This window comes from Gorilla gorilla, chromosome X (genome assembly GCF_029281585.2).
Source record: "Gorilla gorilla gorilla isolate KB3781 chromosome X, NHGRI_mGorGor1-v2.1_pri, whole genome shotgun sequence".
Classification (NCBI taxonomy): Eukaryota; Metazoa; Chordata; class Mammalia; order Primates; family Hominidae; genus Gorilla; species Gorilla gorilla.
The window spans coordinates 26,152,420-26,177,621 of NC_073247.2; the positions used below are offsets into that span (position 1 = coordinate 26,152,420).

A 25,202-nucleotide genomic window follows, 5' to 3' on the forward strand; every position below is an offset into this window, starting at 1 on the left:
TGTGGGTTTTATATCTTACATTCTTCTTGGAAAGATGGTGTGAGGAAATAAAGTTCAGATTTGTAAGGGAAATGTGTCTTTAGTGCCCCTCAACTTCTACATTTGTGCCTTTTGCCACCCATTCCCACCTACCCCAACCCCCACCACTACCCCAGCATGGCCATACTGCTGAGAGCCCCTCTTTTGGCAAGAGAAGGCAGAATCTGAGGTGGCAAAAAACACCCTGCTGTAAACTGGTTTGCTCTGTGTTTCTCTTACCCATACTATGTGCATTTCAAGAGGCTCCTAAGGGAGAAATTACATACCTGGAAGGTACAGTTCAAGTCTTGGTCATCTTTGCATCATAGCACCCACCACTGTGCTTGGAGCAAAAGAAATGACAATACATTTTGAAATGAAAGTGCTAACTGGCAGAATCCCAGCCCTGTGAGACTAGATGAGGTTCATACTCAGGGAGGGTCCTCTTTTAGATCAGGCAGGATTTGGGGGGTCCTTTGGATCTTTTAGATAGGGGTATGAGACCCTCCTCTCAAAGGAGAAATATTTAAAAGTGTTTTAAAAGTAGAGACATCCCTACAAATGGGTGATGACGTTTGAGAAAAGGAAAGACCCTTAGTACTGTCTCAGAGCATGCTGGCAGTCATGGCACAGTTCTTAGTTCTTGAAATGCGGACCAACATCTTTGTCACCAAGGGAGCCTACTCGGGTCAGTTGGCTAGTACTCCCAGCACCCATTTTGAATGAGGCACTGTGTCCGTAAGAGATGCAGCTCTGACCAAGGCAGACACGGTCCCTACCACCGTGAGGCTTAGATACTGGAGAGGATGCAGTCATAAAGTACATTCCTGGTCAGGTATTAATTCGACTGTGATAAGCACTGTGACCACAAAGCAGTTCTGGGCTGACCTGGTGAGCTTGTGGTCGGGGGAGCTTAGAGGAAGTGACGCTGGTGTCAGTCACCTGAAGTAGGGGTAGGGATTCACCAGGCACAGATGGAGGGAGAGTCCAGGAAAGGAAGGGCATCTGCACAGGCCAGAGGGAAAGGCAGGAGTTGGAAGAACTAAAGTCCATGTGGCTGGTGGGCGGGCAGAAGCGCAAAGTGAATGTGAGGGAAAGCAAGTGGGTCTGTCATCTTGGGGTGACCAATGAGTTTGAGGAACAAGAGTGGATAATTGACTCCCATTTGCCCTCCCCTTCACCTCAGGGTGCGTATTACTAGTCTGAATATTGTCCTACTTAGAGGTTTTCTCATGATCTTAAGTCTCTATTGTTTACAGCTTTCACTTCTCTGTCCTCTTCCCTCTAGGTTATTGGGTTCCTGCAAGTTTTCTGGGAACTGATCAAAGTTTCAGGGTAAGATGGTGGTGATGAACACCCTGAGGGTCACTCGTCCTGTGTCCCCATGCAAATTGCTGTGGAGAAGCTTCCAGATTCCAAGGCCCAGGCCATTCTGCAGCCTCTGTACTTGTACTTAGAAAATCCAGAAATAAGCCTGTGAGTACACCATTTCATTAAAGAGAGGAGAAAAGGCTTGTTGGTTTTATAAAAATCACGTGTGTTAAGCGTTTGTAGCTGTGATGTCATGGGCATTCCAGTGTAAGATTATATGCCTTATGGACTGTGAGAATAACTGTTTCTCTATTTGTCCAGTAAAATAAATGTGGAACATTCTTTCTTGACAAATGTTAAAATGTTAAAATGATGTCATGCAGAAACTGGAGAAGGTTTCAGATATTCTGGAACCTGTTCTTTATTATTTCTGGTTAGCAGTTGTCTTTTTACTAAGGTTGATCCACAAACTGCAAATTATTTCTGTGAATCTTAAATTGCTGGAAGCTGCACATGAATGTTTGCAAGCAGTTCAGTGGCTTCATGCTTCAGAATATTCTGTCCAGAGTTAAGAATTGCAGAATTAATTCTAGCTGACTGATTTGCAAGTGTGTGCTACACAGCAAATGTTCTTCCTCAAGCCTTTCTCATCTCGTTCCCCTCCTGGAAATACAAGGTACTATCTGCAGCTGGATGTTGCAGGGATTCTCCACTGTGGCACGATGGACATTGGGGATGGATCATTCTGTGGTGTGGGGGCTGCCCTTTGCTCTCTAGATGTTGAGTGGCATCTCTGATCTCTTGCCAGTAGCACTCCCCAAATGATCACATTCAGATATGTTTCAAGACATTGCTAAATGTCCCCTGGGAGGGAGGGCAAAATAACCCTGGGAGAGAACCGCTGAGATGATAGGAGAGATGTCTGTGATGGTGGAGAGTTGTGTTTAATGAATTGGCTAAATATATCTTTTGGGTTTTTTAAATATATTTTCCACTATTCACAATGGATTTACATAGTTTTCAAATACTGGCTTGTTTCAGGATTTGAGGTTTCTCAGATTGTGCTCTTTGGGTTTACCTTTTTTGAACCTCCACGCACATAAGAAAAGGAATTCCGTTAATAATGTTGATTTAGCTGGATCCATTGCCTTGAAAGTGCTTCAGAAGAATTTTTTATTACAAGTTTATTTTGTTTTATCCCAACATTGACTATGTTCTCATTGAAATGAGTTGGTCGGGGTCATAACAAATTTATGATTGCTGGGTGTGCCCATATCCTACCCAGACTGGCTTATTCCGAACCCTGGGACTGCATTCTAAGGCTTAACATGGAAAAAATTTAGTCATATTTATCTAGTTACTAACGTTTTGTGTGAGTGTGGGGTTTTTGCCTTGATCTTTAGTTTGTTTGTCTTTATTTGCAGAAAGTTGAAAGTTAAATGCCTAAAGTCCAATCAGCCTATGCCATTAGGATAACTTGCTGCTTTTAGTGCCAACAGAAACCAAATAGTGGTCCCCCGAGGAGATGGGGTTCACTTGACTAATAGCTATATTATATGATGTGTTCTTGTTTCTAAGTTACTAGAAAAACACAGGTGAAAGTCAACATTTGATTTTGTTTGTGGTATGTTTCACTGTTCCAACCTGTTTTCCCCAAGGAGAATATTGTGGTCTTTCTTGCCCTGGGCCTTTGAGCAGGTCCTATTCCTATATTCTGGACCCTCATCTGCTCAATTGTAAACACAGTTCTCATTGTTTCTGACAGCTCAGTACCCCAGCAGAAGGCTAGTGTACACTTGTAACCAAGAATAACCCCAGATTCTTGAGGGTTAGAAGCTCAGTTATGAGGCCGGGCACGGTGGCTCATCCCAGCACTTTTGGGAGACCGAGGCAGGCGGATCACCTGAGGTCAGGAGTTCGAGACCAGCCTGACCAACATAGTGAAACCTCGTCTCTACTAAAAATACAAAAATTAGCCAGGCGTCATAGTGCATGCCTGTAGTCTCAGCTACTCAGGAGGCTGAGGCAGGAGAATCACTTGAACCTGGGAGGCGGAGGTTGCAGTGAACCAGGATCTGTACTCTGTCTCCAAAAAACAAAAAAAAAAAGAAAGTTGTGGCAGCTACTTCTAGTACTTTGTTATCATCATCGTAGGCTCAGTGCCTGCCTCAGATGTTTAAGTCTGAACATTTTAAGAGGAGGCAAAGCAGAATAAGGAGTGAATGAAAGTAGGAGGTTGTGGCAAATTCGGTAAGCAGCATTTCAGGTCAGCCCAGTGCTCTGTGCTCATCATATCTTTGCTCCCAAGGCTCTCCACAGATAATCTTTAGCTGTCAACTCACATTGCTGTTTGCTGTTATCTCAACTAGCAGACAGTAACTGTTGATAGTCCTAACTTTAGGAACTTGTAATATAACAAGATAAAAATAAAAGCCTACACCTGTTATCCAAGATGAAAATAAAATCAGTTTCACTTAGTGTATCATCTAGTGAAATTTAGCGTGATGATCACGTAAAAAGATTTAGGTGGCCGGGCGTGATGGCTCACGCCTGTAACCCCAGCCCTTTGGGAGGCCATTGGGGGCGGATCACGAGGTCAGGAGAACGAGACCATCCTGGCCAACATGGTGAAACCCCGTCTCTACTAAAATATAAAAAATTAGCCAGGCATGGTGGCACGCACCTGTGGTCCCAGCTACACGGGAGGCTGTGAGGCAGGGGAATCGCTTGAACCCGGGAGTCGGAGGTTGCAGTGACCCGAGATCGCGCCACTGCTCTCCAACCTGGGTGACAGAGCAGGACTCTTGTCTCCAAAAAAAAAAAAAGATTTAGGCATGAGATCTTAGGCCATAGGAAAATTAATTTAATAATGTTAATTGTTAATGAAATATAAAGAGTATCAGCTATAATGTAAATAGTACAAATTTAATATTATTCCAGTGATTCTTAATGTTCATGATCTCCCTGCTTTTAGAAAGAAAAGAAACATTTCCTTTTAGGATAACTTGGACTAGAATGGCGCTGTCTAAAATGTAGCCACAATTAAATGTAGCCACTGTGGGTATTTACCTGTAAATTTAAGCACATTAACATTTTATAGCCTCATGTGCCTACAACTTACCATACTGGACATTTTCATCTTTAGAGAAAGTTGTATTTGACAGCACTGATTTATATTATAACTCAACTGTGTTATAAAGTTCTATTATTTTTCCAATTAATTTTGAAGAACCAAAGCCTGGAGAACAATACATTTTTTTTTTTTTTTAACTTTTATTTTAAGTTCAGGGGTATGTGTGCAGGTTTGTTGTATAGGTAAACTTGTCATGGGGGTTTTGTACAGATGAGGACAAGAGTTTTAACAGGCTTGTTTTGCAATGTCTTCCTAAAGACCTCTGATATAGGCTGGGATGCCTCAGACTGTATTGTCTCCATTAACTTTCAAATAATCTTGAGAAACAGTGGGAGGATTAGGAGTCCCATGGAATTGCACTAATGGCTTCAGGGTTGTCTTCAGCTACCTGGGACTGGCGATTAGCCCTGGAACTGACCGCCAAGAAATGTGGGCTTTTAGTCTCCTGTGCTGATAACTGCATGTGTATTCTATGGCTAATGGACTCGGCATCCAAGTGCCTTTTAGAGCCCTGATGCTCTAACAAGGCAATTTGTGATCCTGCGATCATCCTCAGCCAAGTCATACAGAGGGTCCCTGTGTATCCCATCACTGCACTAAGGCCAAGGCCTACACAGATGGTGTTCAGTTACATGAAGAAATAGCACATCCCTCATAAAAAGGGCGGTACATAGCAAGGGACCAGATAAAAAGCACATGAGGGTATAGGGCAACATTGTCCTATAGACATATAATTGAGCCACATATGTAATTCTCAGTTTTCTAATAGTCACATTAGAAAAGGGGAAAAGAAAACAGGTGAAATTAATTTTAGTAACATTTTATTTAACCCAGTATATCCAGGATATTATCACTTTAACATGTGATCCATATAACAGTTATTACCGAGTTTACATTGTTTACCTTGCACCAAGTCTTCAAAGCCTGTTGGGTGTTTTACAGTTACAGCACCACTCATTTAGGATTGACCAAGGGGGCAGCATGGGAACACCAGCATTTGGAAAGAATGAGGAGAATGGTTAGATAAGTGAGGAGGGTTCTAATAGAAAGACACAGGCACTTGGACACAGAAGTTTCCACTTGATGAACTGTCTTTAGCACAGGAGCACCCTGACAAAGCCGGTAATTTGGGAAAACTGAGTGGCTGAACTCAGGGGATAAAGGGAAGTGAGAAAAGAGGACAAATGACCAAGAGGCTTTGTGTGAAGTCCGTGGCGTAGAGTTCAGAACTAGGCTAGTGGTCTGGGCAAGGCAAGGAAGAGCTAAACCTGAACGATTGTTAAAGAAAAATAATGTGATCAGTGGGGGTAATGGGAAATAAAGCAAAAAGAAGCAAACTTTTTCAGTGATATACTTCATCTGATTCATTTGATCCACTGTAGTTGTTGAAAGCCAGCTTGCTTGCAGAGCAGTGGGGGAGGCCGATAACTAAGTGTGTGTGCATATGATTATAACTATACCCATGTAATAATGTTGTGAAGGACAAAACCAGAATGCTGTGATTAAAAATTCAAGGGGATCATGTTATAGGAGGGTAGTCAAAGAGGAGAGGAGGTGACAATTAAGGCAATAACAGGAGCCAGTGCCAAGTGGAATGAGGGGAATGATTCCAGCAGAGGAGGAGAATCAGGAACTGAGGGGCTTGAGGCAGAAATGAGCTTTCTACATTTGAAGAGCCCAGGGACATACAAGGAGGCTAGAGAAATAGGTGGTGCAAGCATAAAATAAATCAAACGCAGGACTAGGCATATAAATAAGAATTAAGACCAAGTGCATCCTCACCATGAAATCTAAAGGCGTTTTCTTGCTCATCAGTGACAGATTATTGACACCTTTTTAATGACAGTGTGCCCTTCGCTCATTTAAACTGTGATTGAAATAGTCACAATCACTTCACTTTCTACATATAAGAAAAACCTGAAAATGAAGCCTCTCTTAGAATGCTTCGTGGTCACCTTCCTGTTTTGAGGGAAAGTATGAGAACTGCCAAGAAATCATTTCTATCTGTATTTTGTTAAAATGGTAGAAGGGGAGGGAAGAGGAAAAGAAAAGTGTGAATTTATCATTAGCAAAACAAGCCCTTGGCAAAAAGTTGGCTTCAATAGGGGGATAATGACCAAGGACCACCTCTCCCCACAGTGGGTTGGATGGTCTAGCCTAGATGGTCTTTGTTTAAAAAGGAGGAGGTGGGTAGGAGGAAAAAAACCTTCTGGAAGCTGAACTTGTAAACTCAAGGGCATAAACTGATCGTGTCATTATGGTCATTAAAGAGCAATTGAAAGAACAGGCTCAGTTTTCTTGGGCTGGTATTTGCATGAGTCTGAGTGTTGATACTTCCCATTTCATGAATGAGATGGGGAACAATTAAGGATGACCAAGGCATCGTCTTAGGGAGCTGATCGTCACTCCAGTTCTTCCCTAGTCTTCATGGTAGACCCTGATTGAATGGCTTTGAAGAATGTGAATTCTCACATTATCAACCACAGTCTGAGTGTCTGAGGGGAAGGTGCATAGTCTCTTTGTGTCAGGAATCTTTTAAAATAGAATCAGGGCCTTTCAAGGGCTTTCTAGAAGGAATCTGCATTCCAATCAGATTTATAGTATTGAAATATTGTGCCAGTTCAAATGCATTTTTAATTTTTGGCTCCTAAATTTAACAGAAAATTATTGTTCTTTTTCTGTTGTATTTGTTCTGTTTTCTGTTGTAAATCTATTGTAAGGAATTCTTTCATACTAAGAAAAATAAAAACATTGGGTTCAACCTGTTGGGTATTATGTTCACTGGCTGGGGTGATAGGACTGTTGGGACCCCAAGCCTCAGTGTCACTTCATATACCAAACCTGCATGTGTACCCTTTATAGTTAAAGTTGAAATTAATTTTTTAAATTAGGTTTAAATCTCTTTAGAGATAAGAGAATACTATGTTATCAGAAGAAATAGGAAAAAAAGAAGAATATTCTGAGTTTCTGCAGACTGAGATTCTCAACTGGGCCACTATTGACATTTGGGGCTGGATAACGCTTTGCAGTGGTGGCTTCCTCCTGTGCTTCGTAGAATATTTAGCAGCATCCCTGGCATCTATCCACTAGATGGCAGTAGCACCCTCTTCCAGTTGTGACAATGAAAAATGTCTCTAGATATTGCCAAATGTCCTCTGGGGCCGTAGTCACTCTCCTTGTTGAGACCACTGGTCTGGACGCTCCCAAGAGAGCTCAGTGTCTATACTGCCAGGACACTTTTGCCTACCACCACACAAAAATAAAGCCAAGGCTAAGATTTTAAACTTCCATCTTTGGGCTGCTACTGAAGCAGGAGAACTGTCGCCCCTGTAAGAGTAAACCAGAGGCAAGTTTCTGGTTTTTATGGAAACAAGAGGATGTCCCTGCCATATTCGGGGGATTTGACTGGGTGGGAGCTGCCTAGTTATTTCTCAAATCCTTCGACCCATTCTTAGTGGTGGGGCGAGATGCAGAGGGTCATTGGTAATGATTTCTCTCAATTCATGTTCCTCCTAGTTTTCCTATTGTTCTTGATTCTACCCATCCATGGTACTTCTAAAGGACAGGGAAATGGACCACCCCAAACTGATATACATTGGTTCTGCTCATCACACATGGGGATCTCAACAGGCCGATTTGTGTTATCAGCAAGTCTACTGATACTTACCAGGGACTTGCAACAGAGACCTGGTACTTGACTCTGGAAGAAAATCAGCATCAGCAATGTCTTCAGTGCCTGTGGAGGATAAATTATATGTGTACACCTTAATAGATAATCTCCACATCCCTGTGACACACTGCAACCTCCAGGGACCTTAGCAATGCCGATGTTCTACCCAGGTTTTGCAGGATGGCTGCCTGGTCCTCAGAGTTTGCTTACATAGGAGGTGAACTCAACTCAGCACGCACAGTTATGTGGGGCGAGCATCTTATGGGATGCAGGCTACGCAAGTCTTTTTTTTCTACCAGCCAACCAGTTAAACACTGACAATACTTGATTGAACATTTCCTTTCACAAGGTTCTTCCATTTCTTTTTTTTTTTTAAATGAGTCTGTTATTGAAAATCGAATTAGTTTGTCTTTGTATTTAGAGCTAGTTCGGGGGCTTGGGGCTTGGGAAATTCTCAAAGAAGAAAAGAAACTCATGTATGAATACCTATTTCCACATGGCGCTAATCTCCATGCATTTTACTGTTATCACAGGACTGATTGCACTTGGTTTAGGTGAGCTTAGTAGGCAGACTGAGACGAGTTGGGTTTTCAAGATGGCAGAATGCTGTTTTTCTGCACAGTGCTTTCTGACTTGTCTTTAGCCTTTGCTTTAGTCAGCTGCTTAAGGCCCTGAATGGCTAATTGCTAAAGCTCTTAGTTCCCATTAGCCTTGACAGGGTCTCCAGAAGTGGAATTGCCTCATGTGTGATGCTAGATAGTAGACAGTCTTGATAATAGGCTGACCTGCTTTCTCCTAGTGCATCCACTCTGGGAGAGCGTGGACCTGGTTCCTGGGGGCGATCGACAGTCACCCATCAACATTCGGTGGAGGGACAGTGTTTATGATCCCGGCTTAAAACCACTGACCATCTCTTATGACCCAGCCACCTGCCTCCACGTCTGGAATAATGGGTACTCTTTCCTCGTGGAATTTGAAGATTCTACAGATAAATCAGGTGAGGGCAAGATCTGGTGGTCTTGTAAGGAGTTAAAGAAACAGTGTCATGTTAACAGAGGACACATCAAACTCTCTCCATGATAGTATTGACCTCTTTGTGAGCAATGGCATGGAACTCATTGGAATTTAAAAAAAAATTGTGGTAAAATACACATAATATGAAATTTATCATCTTAACCATTTTTAAGAATACAGTCAAGTAGTATTATATTAAGTACATTTCCATTAGTGTACAATCATCACCACCATCTATCTCCAGAAATCCTTTCATCTTGCAAAACTGAAACTTTACCCATTAAACAGTAGCACCCCATTCACCTTCCCTCCAGCTTCTTGCAGTCAGTATTTGGCTTGCTTGCTTGCTTGCTTTTCTTTTCTTTTCTTTTTTTTGGAAACAGGTTCTTGCTCTGTCACCCAGGCTGGAGTACAGTGGGGCAGTCTTGGCTCACTGCAACCTCTGCCTCCCAGGTTCAAGTAATTCTCCTGCCTCAGCCTCCCAAGTAGCTGGGATTACAGGTGCCCGTCACCACGCCCAGCTAACTTTTGTATTTTTAGTAGAGAGGGGGTTTTACCATGTTGGCCAGGCTGGTCTCGAACTCCTGACCTCAAGTGATCTGCCCGCCTTGGTCTCCCAAAGTGCTGGGATTACAGGCATGAGCCACCACACCCAGCCAGTATTCTGCTTTCTGTCTCTGTGAATCGGACTACTCTAGGCACCTCATATGAGTGGAATCATACAGTATTTGTCTTTTTGTGACTGGCTTATTTCAGTTGGTATAATGTCCTCAGAGTTCATCGATGTTGTAGTATGTGTCAGAATTTCCTTCCCTTTTAAGGCTTAATGATACTCCATTATATGGATAGACCACATTTGTTTATCTATTCCTTACCTTTTGGCTTTTGTGAGTAATGCTGCTATGAACATGGGTGTACAAATATCTCTTTTTGACTCAGTTTTCCATTCTTTTGGGTATATGCCCTGAATGGGCTTTCTGGATGATCACTGGACTCACTTTTCAGTGTATGGAAAAATTCCCTTATCTTTTATATGGATGTTTCCTTCTACTAGTATAGGTAATATTTTCTATTAACAAATACATATATCTCTATGTACAGATTTTGTAATTGATATAGAAGAAAGGGCATGAAATGAAATGAAAGATTTACCAGAAATCTATTTTCTGTGTGTGTATGTGTTGAATATGTACTAGTTTTCCTTGGCTGGCTTACTTTGCAGATAACTTCTATATTAAATAGTAATTATGTTTAATTACATTTTAAAATGTAAGATTGCAATACAGAGCAGAAGGATAATTAGGCAAGAAAAACACATTTTATATCTGGGGTCACCTGATAACGTGTATGTATTTTATCATTTATATATTTATGTTTGTAACATTTTCTGAGTGGCAACTATGTGCAAGGCACTGCACAAAGTACCAGGAGTACTAATTCTCAACCACCCAAAGGGCAAAGTCTAGTGAGGGAAGAATACTCGAAATTAAAATTATAAAGCAAGTGTGATTTGAAAAATGTTTCTGAAAGTGCTATGGGACCACAGAGGAAGGCATGTGATACAGACCACTCAGAGGAGTCTATGATGATTTCACTAAGGAGGAGCCATTTATATTAGGTATTAAAGGATGTATGGAAGTTTGCCAAGAGGATTAGAAGGGCATTCTAGACTGAGGGAAAATCGTGCAAAGGCAGATTTGATAGAATGTTCAGGAAATGACCAAAAAACAAAATGATGTGACCAGAATGTTGAATGTGTGTTGTGGGGAGAGGCAGTGAGAGTGGTGATCATCAAAGCATAATAGGGTAGATGGAGGGCAGGCTCATCAGAAACTAGTTATTTGTAAACAAGAGAGTGGCATAGCTTGATTTCGTTTAATTAGCAGTTTATGTTTTTAGATTAACCCAGGCAACAATGCAGGGCCACAAGTTGCGATTAATCCAAGTGATAGATGGTGAGAGATTAAATGAAGGCAATAGAAATATAGAAAATGAGCAACTTTTAAAAAGCATTTCTGAAATAAAAGCAACAGGACTAGGAGGTGAGATCCTCTTCCAGAGAACAGAAAGCAAAGTTAACCAAGACCTTGAGGTGTCTCACTTAGGAGACTTGGGGGAATGGTGATGCCAGAAAATAAGTTCATGAGTGGTGGACAAGGAATGATTTGTAGAGAAGTTATCTTAATCCATTTGTGTTGCTGCAAAGGAATATCTGAAACTGTGTAATTTATAAAGAAAAGAGGTTTACTTGGCTCATGGTGCTACAGGCTGTACGAGAAACATGGTGCTCACATCTGCATCTGGTGAGGGCCTCAAACTGTTTCCCCTCATGTTGGAAGGCCAAGGGGAGCCAACGTGCAGAGATCACATGGTAAGAGGGAGAGGAGGAGGTACCAGGCTCTTTTCAGCAATCAGTTCTGTGGCTGAATGTGATGGCTCACACCTGTAATCCCAGCACTTTGGGAGGCCAATGCGGGAGGATGGCTTGAGGTCAGGAATTGGAGACCAGCCTGGGCAATATAGTGAGACCTTGTCTATACAAAAAAAAATTTTAATTAAAAAAAAAAAACAATTGGCCAGGCATGGTGGCCCATGCCTGTAGTCCCAGCTACTTGGGAGGCTGAGGTGGGAGTGTCACTTGAGCCTAGCAGGTCAAGGCTGCAGTGAGTCACAGTTGTGCCACCGTACTCCAGCCTGGGTGACAGAGTGAGACTCTGTCTCAAAAAAAAAAAACCCAAATCAGTTCTCTTGGGAACTAAGAGTAAGAACTCACTTCCACCCGAATGGCACCAAGCTGTTTATAAGGGATCTGCCCGTGTGATCCAAACACCTCCCATGAAGCCCCACCTCTAACATTGGGGAGCAGGTGTCAACATGAGACCTGGCAGGACCAAACAGACCATATCCAAACCATAGCAAAAGTATAGGGAAATCATAAGGAAATATAATTGCTTCTTACAACTTTTTTGTAATTTAGGTTTTGTTTGTTTGGTTTATTGGTTTTGTTTTTTTTTTAATAGGCTCTCACTTTGTCACCCACGCTGGTGTGCAGTGGTGCAGTCATAGCTCGCTGCAGCCTTGAACTTCTGAGCCCAAGTGATCCTTCCGCCTCAGCTTCCCAAGTAGCAGGGACTACACGGTTATGTGCCACCATGCCAAACTCATTTTTAAATTTTTTGTAGAGATGAGATCTCACTGTGTTGCCGAGGCTGGGCTTGAACTCCTGGCTTTAGGTGATGCTCTCGCCCCAGCCTCCCAAAGTGCTGATGTGAGCCAACGCACCTGGGAGCAATTTAGTTTTAAATGTTGTATCAACAATAAAAAGAACATTTTAAATGGTCATCTCTCAAAGAAGAAATGTGTCTTCAACTCTTTTTTTTTTTTTTTTTTTGAGACGGAGTCTTGCTCTGTCACCTAAGTGGCGTACAGTGGCGCGATCTTGGCTCACTTCAACCTCCGCCTCCCGGGTTCAAGCGATCCTTCCACCTCAGCCTCCTGAGAAACTGGGGTTACAGGCATCCACCACCACACCCGCTAATTTTTGTATTTTTTTTTTAGTAGAGACGGGGTTTCACCATGTTGGCCGGGCTGATCTCAATCTCTTGACCTCAAATGATCCACCCACCTTGGCCTCCCAAAGTCTTGGCATTACAGGTGTGAGCCACCACACCCGGCCAGTCTTCAACTCTTGTCTAATTCCTATAAGGAGAACTTATTTTTCTCAATGTAAACATTTTCTCTCCTTTAAATGTAAATGGATTTTGGATGTTAGTATTTCATGCAAAGCAGAATGGGAACGAGCAAATGTTGATCCCTCACTGAAATGCGACTCAGTTTGCTATATGTATTTTATTTTATTTTTCTCCCCGAGTCCTTTTATTCCAAAGAAATATTAATTGCTGTCCTTGCCTAAATTTCTTCCTTATCTTTGTTTCTATCTCATTTTGGATAGTCATAGGCTTTTCTTGGTGGCTTTACTTTTGGTGAGGAAACATGTTTAAATGTCATAGGTTGACTGAGGCTGTGGGTTTATTCTGGAGAGATTCTGTATAGTCACGTGTTAACCCTCTTTTCATGGTGTTTCAGCTGCACTTAGTGCATTGGAACGCAGTCAAATTTGAAAACTTTGAGGATGCAGCACTGGAAGAAAATGGTTTGGCTGTGATAGGAGTATTTTTAAAGGTAAAAAGTCTCACCAACTTTAAATGATGTGTTGTATTCTAGGATGAAAAGATAGAACATTATAATATTGTTATTTACTTTAAGAATATTGGGATCCCTACACTGGTAAGATAAATAGTGATTGTTAAGGATATATTTTAAATGGCACGAAACTGTGCCGTCTAATAGAGTGGTCACAAGCCACACGTGACAGTTGGGCACTTGAAATGTGGCTGGTGTAACTTAGGAAATGAAGATTTAATTTACTTCTAATTCACTTAAATTTCAATTAAAAAACTGATATTCAGTTCAGTTATTGAAAAACTTTTGGGTTGGGCGTGGTGGCTCACGCCTGTAATCTCAGCCCTTTGGGAGGCCGAGGCAGGCAGATCACTTAAGGCCAGGAGTTCGAAGCCAGCCTGGCCAACATGGCGAAACCCTGTCTCTACTAAAAATACAAAAATTAGCCGGGCGTGAAGGCAGGCGCCTGTAATCCCAGCTTCTTGGGAAGCTGAGGCACAAGAATTGCTTGAACCCACAAGGCGGAGGTTGTAGTAAGCCAGGATCGTGCCACTGCACTCCAGCCTGGGCGACAGAACGAGACTGTCTCAAAAAAAAAAAAAAAGAAAGAAAAACTTTTAAGAATGTTTGGAACCATTTGGATATGTATATATATGTTTTCAAGTATAAATTTTTTGAAATCTAAATATAGATCAAGTATTTTTTATGAAAAAGGTAGCATCCAAATTGAGATGTGCTGAAGTGTAAAATACACAACAGATTTTTAAAACTTAGTATGGAAAAAATATAAACCATCTCATTAATAACTTTTCGTATTGATTACATTTTGAAGTGATAATATATTGAATATATTTGGTAAAATAAAATATTAAAAAGGATTTCATCTATTTTTACTTTTTAAATGTGGTCACTAGAAAATTAATTACCTCTGGTGCTTGTATCATACTTCTGTTTTTAAGCATTGGTATAAAAGGATAAAGGCGAATAAATAAATAATAGTTAAAATGTAAGATTAATGTATTTTAGGCCAGGTGCGATGGCTCACACCTGTTGTCCCAGCACTTTGGGGAGGCCGAGGCGGGCGGATTACTTGAGTCCACGAGTTCGAGACCAGCCTGGCCAACATGGCGAAACCCTGTCTCTACTGAAAATATAAAAATTAGCTGGGCGTGGTGGCGGGCACCTGTAGCCCCAGCTACTCGGGAGGCTGAGGCAAGAGGATCACTTGAACCCGGGAGGCAGGAGCTGCAGTGAGCTGAGATCGCGCCACTGCACTCCAGCCTGGGTGACAGAGTGAGACTCTGTCTCAAAAAATTAAAAAAAAAGGAATACATTTTAAACGGAAGAATGTATTTTAAGCAGAATAGAAAGATAAAGGCAAATAACTAGGAAATCTTGAAGGGAACTAATATTCATGAGTGCTAAGTGACTCCATATTTGTCAAGTGCTTAGTTTATCTTTCTAAGAACTCGGCAATATTATTGTCTCCATTTTTCAGATGAAGAAAGTGAAGCTCAGCGAGGTTAAGTGCTTTCTTGCTAGGTCACACAGCTAGCTAACGGAGGACTGGGGTTAAAAATCCATAGGCCACACTCTTATGGGGCCCCTGAGCTCTTGCAGGTTCAGCAGCTACAGGCTTCCTGCATGCTTCCAACTGTAGTCTGCACTAGAGGCTGAGCGTTTTAAGGGTACCTGGGATTTGTTTTAGTCAGGTACAGTAAGACGTGCAGACATGGGAATGACTGTCATGAAGGAAGAAGTTGATCCTATTTCCAGATCCCTAGAAGCTGGAGGCATGGCACACTGTGCAGAGCCACATGAGGAAGCACCAGGGTTGGTCAAGAGGCAGAGAATGTGAGGGGAAAATGCGGGCAAGAGCTTTTATTGTGGTTTCAGTGGGAAGGAACAGGCGAGGCAGGGTAAGCAGACTTGGGATTGGCTAGTTTGAATAATTTCAGAGTGTTCTGGGGCCTAGGGGGCTGTCCCCACTTGGCTGATACCTGACCGTGGAGTGATTGGTGCAGGAGAACAGTGGCCCCAGTCTAAGAGCCTGATAAAGGAGATGGTGGGGCTGTAAGCTCTGGATTGCATATGAAAGGTGCTCTTGCAGTTGTCTGTTCACTCTGGGAATTAGCCAGCCTTGGGAGGGACAGTGCTTGTGGTGTCAACAAGTCCCCAGATATCAAAGCATTAAATACAAAAGCTATTAATAGAAAACGTGCTTTATGTACTGAGGCTCCTGGAACATGCCCTTGAGGACTTAGGGGCCTGCGCCGAAAGCCTGGCCTTCATGTGCTGTAACCTGTTTGAAGAGCTTCAGCCTCCAGGGTCCCTGTGGGCCAAGGCTTAGGAAGGCCCGGGGAGGTGAGTGGAGCAGGAGCACCTTTCCCTATGGACTGCAGGCACAACTTCAGACAGCCTGCTCATGTGTTCTGTGTCCAGTTTAATTCGGTGGTGTTTATAACATTCTAAATTGCCAGTTTAAGTGGTTTCAGACTGTGATTTGCTTTTAGGTAATCACCAGATGGTCATTTTTAATTCATATTTCATTCCAATTCTACAGTGAGATGTCCGTTGTTTTTAATGTTTTCTCATTTGTTGTTCTTTAGCTAGGCAAACATCATAAAGAGCTATAGAAATTGGTGGATTCCATGCCATCAACTAAGTGTGGGGTAGTATTTTTCCTAAATTGCCTGAAATATATTTTGTGTTTCAATCTCAAGAGTGGAGACATTACCAAGGCACTTTGAATTGGGAAGTTTAACTAGGTGAACTGTATTCTGGTTCTCTTTCAACACTGCCTTAGAAGGAGACCTGTAATTTATGAATGACCCTGGCCCTGGGTCACATTGCGGGGGACAGAAGTGATCACGTGGGTGGGCCAGTGAGCTTTCTGGTTTTGCTGCAGTGCCGCTGAGGACTTGGGGACTCAGGAACATATTGCTGTCGCCTCCTCTGTTCCTGACACCGGCTCCTTCTAAGTCCTTGTGAACACACCCAGAGCAGCCTTCTGTTCTGTAGCTGCCATCCCACAGGCAGGGAGCAGAGCGCAGTTCTGCAGAAACTTGCCTTGTCCAGCTGGAAAGAACAATGACCCACATCCTTCAGGTTGGATGCCTTTGTCCAGCCCCCCAAGATTATTTCTTCTGTATTCAGAATCTCAAAGGGCTGTGCTCTGGAGGCCCATATATTGTCTCTTTCTCCCTTTCATGCCCCACTGTATCCTTCTGGTCCCCACCTCTTTCCCCCTGCTTTCCTCTCCGTTTCCCTCTTTTTTCCTCCCTCCCCTTTTAGTCCAGGTTTCTGGCTCCTCCTGATCTGCATTTCATTTTTTGTTTGTTTCTATCAACTTTTATTTTAGATACAGGGGGTACCATGTGCAAGTTTGTTACATAAGTATGTTGCATGATGTTGAGGTTTGGGGTACAGATTCCATCACTCAGGTAATGAGCACAGTACCAAATGGATAGTTTTTTAACCCTCTCCCCCCTCCAGTAACCCCCAGTGTCTGTTGTTCCCATCTTTATATCTGTGTGCTCAATGTTTAGTTCTCTCAAGAACATGCAGCATTTGGTTTTCTGTTCCTGCATTAATTTGCTTAGGATGATGGCTTCCAGCTGCATCCATGTTGCTGCAAAGGACATTATTTCATTTTTTATGGCTGTGTAGTATTCCATAGTGTATATATTACCACATTTTCTTTATCCAGTCCGCTGCTGATGGGCACCTAGGTTGATTCTGTGTCTTTGCTATTGTGAATAGTGTGACAGTGAACATATGAGTGCATGTGTCTTTTTGGCAAAATGATTTATTTTCCTTTGGGTTTATACCCAGTAATGGTATTGCTGCATTAAATGGTAGCTCTGTTTTTAGTTATTTGAGAAATCTACAAACTACTTTCCATGGTGGCTGAACTAATTTACATTCCCACCAACAGTGTATATGCATTCACTTTTTGCCGCAGCCTCACCAACATCTGTTGTTTTTTTGACTTTTTAATAATAGCCATTCTGACTGTTTTAAGATGGTATCTCGTTGCGGTTTTGATTTGTACTTTTCTGATGATTACTGATGATGAGCATTTTTCATGTTTGTTGGCTACTTGTATGTCCTGAGAAATGTCTGTTCATGTCCTTTGTCCCTTTTTTAATGGGGTTGTTTTTCTGCATTGCATTTTAAAAGGAAAATTCTCAGTCTCCCTTGAAGAAGTGAAGCCTCCTTCTTTATGCACTGGCCACTGTCTAATACCTCCCAGCAATACTCAGAGGAGACTACCTGCTGGAACCTCACTAGAATTGAGAGATCAAATGGTTTTGGCTGTTTTCCCACTGGAGAATATAAAAAATACACAGTTAATTTTAGAAACAAAGGCTGGGCATGATTCCATCCTAAGCAGCGATTCTTCAGGTAGCTGCCCAGAAGGGCCTGGAGCTCCTCTGGACCACTGCTGATCTCCAGATACTCCCTGAGAACCATCACCTCGGCGTCCAATTCCTGAGTGGTTTTCACTACTAAATAATGACTCAGTGACCCAGTCTCTTGGCCAGGACGCTCTTATGGAATTTGGGTCGTTTGGCACTTCCTGCCTGGTGCCCACCTGTCTAGATTACTGGACCCAAGTAGGTCCAGTATCTCCCTGGTCCAGCCCTGTCTTGAGTCCATCACCTTTATCATTAAGAAGCAGCCGGTAGAGGTTGATGATGATCAGGTACGTTCTCTCCACAATTTTCATCTGAGGAAATCCTCGTCTCCCCTTTTAAAACAAGGCTGGGCTCAGACTGTGGCATCAGTTTTAACATCTTGTAATGCTTATACATTTTTATTGAAGTGTACCAACGTCTTATCTCAGTTTGGACATGAATTTAGAGATATTTCAAATTAGCTAGAGAGAAGAGTTAAAACATAGAAGAACATAAGCTTTTTACATCTATATTTGACAGTGACATATGTTTTTATTATACATGCATTGTGTAGATTCTCTATGAAAATTAAGACCCTTTTAATTAAAAAAACGAAGGCTGGAAATGGGTGTATTCAAAACCCTTTAAAATCCTTGAGGGAGTTTTGCTGTAGAATCTCAGGATAAAGACAGACTCCGACAATATTCATCCAGAAATTTTCATGTAAGTCAGTTGTTTGAAACTTGGGATTTATTTTTCTCTTAGAAACTAAGTCTAAGTGGTGGTTACTACGTCAACACACAAAATCCTGTTTAATTCATAAACTAAACTGTAATAATAACTGTGTTTACTTGTTCATATTGGATTTTTATTGACTAAAAGCTTCCAGCCTCTTTTTCATGCAGCCAGGATAACAGTGATACCAAAACCTACCAAAGATTAGACCATCCTACCCCCAAAATATAACAATAGGCCAATATCTCTAAAAAATATGTAACAACAGAAAAAAAAAGCTAAATAAAATAGTAGAAATAGAATCTAGCAGTGCATTAGAAGAAATATATACTTTGTCCAGGTAGGGTTTATTCCAGTAATCCACAGATGGTTCAGTACTAAGAATGATATACTTACAATTAATGGATTTCATCCCATCAACAAATCTATATGATCATTTCCATGGATTTCCTAAAATACGTTAGACAAAACCCACCATCCCTTTAAAATTTTTTTTAATAAAACAGAAATGAAGAATTCCCTAACTGGATGAAGTAGATTTATCTCAGCTCAAAAATAAACAGTATGTTTAACGTGGAAAGGATATCATTAACTCCATGATTATTAGCATACTAAATATTAAATTTAATTGAATTAACCTCTGGCAGGAGCCAATAAAGTTAGACCAAAAAACATAAAGAACATTAGAGAAACACTAAAAACTCCTACAAAGATAATTCAGCAATTAGTGGAGTACCATGTCAATTTATAGAAATCAATTCCTTTGGCATATATAACTCACAGTTAGTTAGAAGACATAACAGAAGAAGGAAACCTACTTATAATAGAAACTAAAATAATGTTAATAAGCAACATAAAATGTTAAGAAAGCTATAAAACATTTCTGAGGGACACAGAAGACTTGACTTTATAAAATTCATACCCTGTTTTTACATAGGAAGATATTATAAAGACACCTTTGATGTCAGTTCTCCTTAAGTTGATTCCATAAATTTAATATGGTTTTAATAAAAATACCAACAGAATTTTAAAACTAGATATAGAGTTCATGTGGAAAAGCCAATAAGCATGAATAGCTGGAAAAATTCTAAAGGAGAAAATAAGGAATGATTAGATCCATAAGGCTTTAAAGCCACAATAATTAAATAGTATGATACTAGCACATGAATAGGAAGATAAATCAAGGAAGAAAATAGTTCAGAAATATGTCCAAATACATGAGAATTTACTTTATGGTAAAGATAGGATCTCGGCTCAATGCAGGAAAAGATAAATCCAGTAAATGGCATTGGGGGACAACTGAGCAGGCATTTAGGAGAAAAAGTTGGACCCATCGTTCAATCCTGACAAAAATATATTCTGGATGGAACAAAACTTTAAAGGTAAAAAAATGCCATAAAAGTACAAGGATAAGCATAGGAAAATTCTTTCATACATCCAAGTGGAGGAAGCTTTTCTAACTATAAATCAAAACCCAGAAGTAATCAAGAAAACAACTAGCAATTAGACTACATACAAAAATTTTAAAATCCTTTCTGATGAAAATCACCGTAAACAAAAGATAAATGACAAACAGGGAAAACATTTGCAACTCTGTTCACTCATTCAGCTACTATTTATTGAATGCCTACTATATGCCAGCTACTCTTCTAGGTGTTTGAGACATCATAGTGAACAAAACAGAGAGTTAATTGCCCTAATATACAAAGAGTTTCTAGAAATCGGTTTTTAGATAATCAACAGCAAATGGTATAAACAGACAGCTTACAGTTAAGGAAACAAGAAACCCAATACCATGTGAAAAAATTTTCAGCCTTGCTTATAAAAAGTGACGAAACAAGATGAAACTACATTGAAATATGAATTTTCACATATCAGATTAGCAGAAACCCCAAAATTGTATTGCTCACAGTGCTGGTACAAGTGTGGAGCATGGGCAGCGTCATGTGTTACTGGTAGGTGGTAATGACACATGAATAAAGATATAATAGGCTAAAAAGTATGTTGTTTTACGAATAGTTAATTACTATATCAAAGGAAGATACAATGCTAAGTTGGTACTATTGTAGTAGCTATCAGAGTGCAGTTTACCAAACAGCAATTTATCCTACACATAAACTGCAGACCTAAACAATAATACATATACATAGTTATTCTTTGCACCATTGTTTGCAAACAACCTAAATACCAGTCACCTCTATGGCATTCCTCCTCCAAAATTTGTATTCCCTCATCTAAATCATGAGAAAAGACAAAACCAAACTGAAAAAGGACTTCTACAAAATACGTCACCAGCTGTCTTCAAAAGCATCAAGGTCATGAAAAACAAGGCAGAAAAACTCCAGAGTGGAGGAGACCAAGGAGGAGTAGGTTCTGGAGAAGACAAAGGACACTTGGGCAATCTAAAGTCTGGAGTTCACTTAACAGTATCAACCCAATGTTAATTTCTTAGTTTGATGAATGCATCGTGATTATATAATATTAGAGGAAGCTGGATGAAAGGTCTCAACCTCAGCACCACTGACATTGAGGGCAGATCATTCTTGGTTGTGGGGACTGTCCTGTGCATTGCAGGATGTTTAGTTGCATCCCTGGCCTCGACTCACTGAGTGCCTATAGTACCACCTCCCCAGGTCATGACAACCAAAAATGTCTCCAGACATTCTCCACTGTCAATTGCAAAGTCACCCCTTGTTGAACACCACTGATAGACACTAATCCCTAGTATCAACTAACCAATGGAATGCTGTACCTCTTGTTGTATGAGAAGAAGAAACAGACATCTTCAATGTCTATGAGAATGGCTTTTAACTAATCAACACCTTGATTAACCAGTAGAAGGCATATTTAGTGATGATTCACTTATGACTGCCTGTACCTCACCGGGACAAAATTGTGGTTTGTTAGAGAGTCTTTAGCCACAAACAGAATAACAACCACTGGCTTATATTGCAAAAAGGATATGGGAAATTCTATAGATATTGGAAAGAAAAATACATTATAAGAAGTCTAGGCCGGGCGCGGTGGCTCATTCCTGTAACCGCAGCACTTTGGGAGGTTGAGGCAGGCGGATCACCTGATGTCAGGAGTTCAAGACCAGCCTGGCCAACATGGTGAAACCCCGTCTCTACTAAAAATACAAAAAATTAGCTGGGCGTGGTGGCGGGCGCCTGTAATCCCAGCTACTTGGGAGGCTGAGGCAGGAGAATTGCTTGAACCCCGGAGGCGGAGGTTGCAGTGGGCCAAGATCACGCCATTGCACTACAGCCTGGGCAACAAGAGCGAAACTCCATCTCAAAAAAAAAAAAAAAAGTCTATACCTACTCTGATGCCATTATCTTGAGATGTCTTAGATATGAATAAAAAGTCATTCCACTCATTATGAGAACTGTCTTTAGAAGAAAATTATACTGAATTATACCATAGGAATATCTCTAGGTTTTGAAAATCATATACCTAGAGATGATTCCATAAATAAGGAATCAGGCAAAAAACCAAAGGAATTCATTGGTGAGGGGAGAGTGTTAGGGATCTCATTCCCCTGCAACTACTGGCTGACCCCAACCCTGCATTGCAAAACACTTGGCCCCCTCTGACCTCAAAAAGCATTTGGTGCTTCCTCATTAAGCTCTATTTATTGTCTTTACTATTCACCCATCTGCCTCAGTCTGGGCCAAATCTATTGCCCGATCTTCAATTGGTTGCGACTTTTTTGTCTCTTCCCGATTCTGGCATTCCAGAGGGTCAATAGGTTCCTTCTCCACGTGCTTTTGAGGGAAATGTCCCCCCCCAAAAAACTTCTCACACCACCTTGAACAGACTCTAAACTTAAGCACTACAGTTACTAAGCAGCCTTTGGATTCTTTGTTTTTGAAGTTAGATCTTTTCAGCTATTAGTGGAAAATGTGCCTCACTCTACTCCAGGATTACCAATAGAAATGAAAGGACAGAAATGGCATTAGTGTTCAGAGAAGATTATGTATATATGGCTGTGTGAACACTGAAAATTATGAGGGTCAACATAAAATCAGCATTACAGGTACTAAAACATAAATCCTGATGGCTTTCACCGTTTTCTTAAGAGCAAAATTGCAAAAAGTGATATTAACAGCCATCGTAGACGAATATGAGCAAATGATTTGTTTTTCCTTAAAAGAGCCTCCAAGTGTATTGTGATCATTTTCACACTGATCAAAGAGGGCACCCTTCTGTCAACAGGTATCTGCAGTTTTCAGGACCTGGCAGAAATTCTTCTATATTCTGCCTTTAAAGGTCAGGTACAAAAGCAGAGACAGCTGCCAGGCCCCTCTGCCCAGAGCTAAGTGTCTGGGACAATGAGTAGGAAGGATTGAGGCTTGAGCCTCCTTGGTCCTCCAGACAGCATGGGGCACCACTTGCCCCTTCTGCAGCTGTGCGCGGCAAAGCTCTGGCCTGGCCGTGGCCTCCTGCCCCATGCAACAGTTGGTGGACAGACCGTACCCGGCACACGGCGCCTTGTGCACTTTCCAACATTTTGATGCTAACCGTCGCTAGTCACTGAGCCCTGACATTTGATCTCTGGCCTTGACCGCAGATTTCGGAAACTTCTGGCAGCCCAGTGTCTACTGGAAGGCCCAAGCCGCTTGCCAGAAAGCCGCGCCCCGCCCAAAAGCACTGGGTTCTACAGTCCAGGCCCTTCCTCAGCTCCCAGGTCCAGGAGAACTGCAAGGTCACCTACTTCACAGGAAGCACTGGGTCCGCATCCGGCCCCTCCCCACCACTCCTCCCAGCTGGGACTACGCCCTCATCTGCATCTAGAGAGAGATGGTCCCCGCCTGCATCCACGTCCCTAGAGAGATGGTCCCTGAGGCCTGGAGGTGCTTTCCCAACAGGCTGCCGCTGCTGAGCAACATCAGGCCTGATTTCTCCAAGGCTCCCCTGGCCTACATGAAGCGGTGGCTTTGGACCGCCCGCCACCCCCACAGCCTGTCCGCAGCCTGGTGACCGTGAAAATCTCCCCGCCAGAGAGCAGAGGAAGCCCGACGCCCAGGCCATCTGCCTTCAGGTCTGTGATGAGAAACGGAGTGGCCTGTTCCGTTGTGCCCAGGTCTAGGCCGCTGATCAGAGCCCCCACTCCCAGGCAGAGTTGTCTGAATCCTTCCTGGCGGCCGCCTGCTGCCCTGACGCCTCAGGCTTGCCTGCACCTGGAAGGAGCTTCGCCAGGTGGGCCATGAGCCTCTGAGCACACCCAGCCTGCTGCCCGGCTCCAAGAGTCAGGCCCCTGCCACCACCTCCTGAGCCTCCAGCCCTCAGCAACTTCACCCTACTGACCGCGGTTCCACCCCCACACCAGCCACCGGCCCCACTGGGGCACTTCCCACTGCTCCAGCTGACCACTCAGCGAGCCCCAGGCCCACCTCTCCTCTCCCTTAAAGCCCTTCCCTTGCCCTTGCCCATTCGCTCCTGCCTTCTCCCTGGGGACAGAAGGCATGCTTCTCCCCAGTTTCCGCAATAAAATATTTGTTGTTAATAATAATAGGTGTCTTTATTATCATAGAGATTGTCATATTCTTTCTTTCAAAGACGACACCATGGTTTCTCCAGCTTGGCACTACTACTTGGGCCAGATGGTTCTTTCTTGTTGGTGGGGGGAGGGGGGAGGGGAAGGGGGAGGGAGGAGCGAGGAGCGGGAAGGTGTCTTGTGCATTGCAGGGCCTTAGCAACATCCCTGGCCTCTCACTTCTAGGTGCCAGCAGCACACTCACAGTCCTGACTATCAAAAATGGCTCCAGGCGTTGCCAAATACTCCCTGGGAGGGTAGAGAGGTCAAAAGTCATACTGGTGGAGAACCACTGAGGAACAGTGACCTCTACTGGCAGAAACAGGCAAGCCTAGTCCCCCAAAACGTGCGGTTTTCTAATACGTATCAAAGACGTAGGGACAAACCAAATGAAGTGGCGCATGCTGGACAGAAAACATTTTCACCAGTTTTCTAGAATGCTTGGGGTGTGAATGATTCCTGTGGTCTGGTCTTACTAGCAATCAGGAAATGCAAAATTGTTACAAATGAGCTACTATTTTAAACGTTTCAAATTGGCAACAATTTAAAAGTTAAATAATAGCAAGGGCTGGTAAAGACGCATGGAATTGGAATCCCAGGTGACACTGTGGAAGCAAGGAGTCCAGCCACTCTGGAATGGCATTTGGAAGTGATTCCCAGAACAGAAAACGCAGCTACAAGAAACCCTGTGGCACACATACACAGACACTGGTGAGGATGTTCTTGGCGGCATTCGTCACCATAGCAGAGAATTGGAACAACCCAAATGTTCGTCAGTACAGGACTAAAGTAAATATAGTATATGCTGTCGAGGGAATACTGTTCCACAGATTAAAGGAAAGAAGCCAGGAGCAGTGGCTCACGACTGTAATCCCAGCCCTTTGGGAAGCTGAGGTGGGCAGGTCACTTTGAGTTTAGAAGTTTGAGACCAGCTTGGACAACATGGCGAAATCCTGTCTCCACAAAAAATACAAAAATTAGCCGGGTCTTGGTGTTGCGCGCCTGTAGTCCCAGCTTCTCAGGAGGCTGAGGTAGGAGAATTGCTTGAGTCTTGGCGGCAGAGGTTGCAGTGAGCTGAGATCACGCCACTGTACTCCAGCCTGGGTGGCAGAACAAGACTCAAAAAAAAAAAAAAAAAAAAAAAACAGGAAAGAAATAGCGCAGGGTTTCTCAACATCAGCAGAATCAGGCTAGATAACT

General features: G+C 42.4%; 2 protein-coding genes across 3 annotated transcripts in view; both read left to right on the top strand.

Annotated features, from left to right (window-relative positions):
- The window catches only part of CA5B (carbonic anhydrase 5B), a 111,555-nt gene that overhangs the window by 4,753 nt on the left and 81,600 nt on the right, over positions 1-25,202 (top strand). For both annotated transcript variants that reach the window (XR_008675644.2, XM_055376649.2), the window contains exon 2: positions 1,307-1,494. The gene's annotated coding sequence lies outside the window, so the exon portion shown is untranslated. The remainder of the gene's footprint in view (positions 1-1,306; positions 1,495-25,202) is intronic.
- Positions 643-23,975, top strand: LOC101142892 (carbonic anhydrase 5B, mitochondrial-like). The gene is made up of 7 exons (XM_055376839.2): positions 643-706; positions 1,307-1,353; positions 5,405-5,480; positions 8,932-9,129; positions 11,414-11,517; positions 13,233-13,328; positions 23,037-23,975. Exons 1-7 carry the CDS (start codon positions 643-645, stop codon positions 23,346-23,348), a joined length of 897 nt encoding a protein of 298 aa, XP_055232814.1. The 3' UTR covers positions 23,349-23,975.

Excerpts from the sequence above, each read along its gene's own strand:
- LOC101142892 (XM_055376839.2), top strand. The coding sequence starts at position 643 with ATGGCACAGTTCTTAGTTCTTGAAATGCGGACCAACATCTTTGTCACC. Across the intron at positions 1,354-5,404 it reads GAACTGATCAAAGTTTCAGG|TTACAGCACCACTCATTTAG; the intron begins GTAAGATGGTGG and ends GGTGTTTTACAG. Across the intron at positions 11,518-13,232 it reads CAACGTGCAGAGATCACATG|CTGCACTTAGTGCATTGGAA; the intron begins GTAAGAGGGAGA and ends ATGGTGTTTCAG.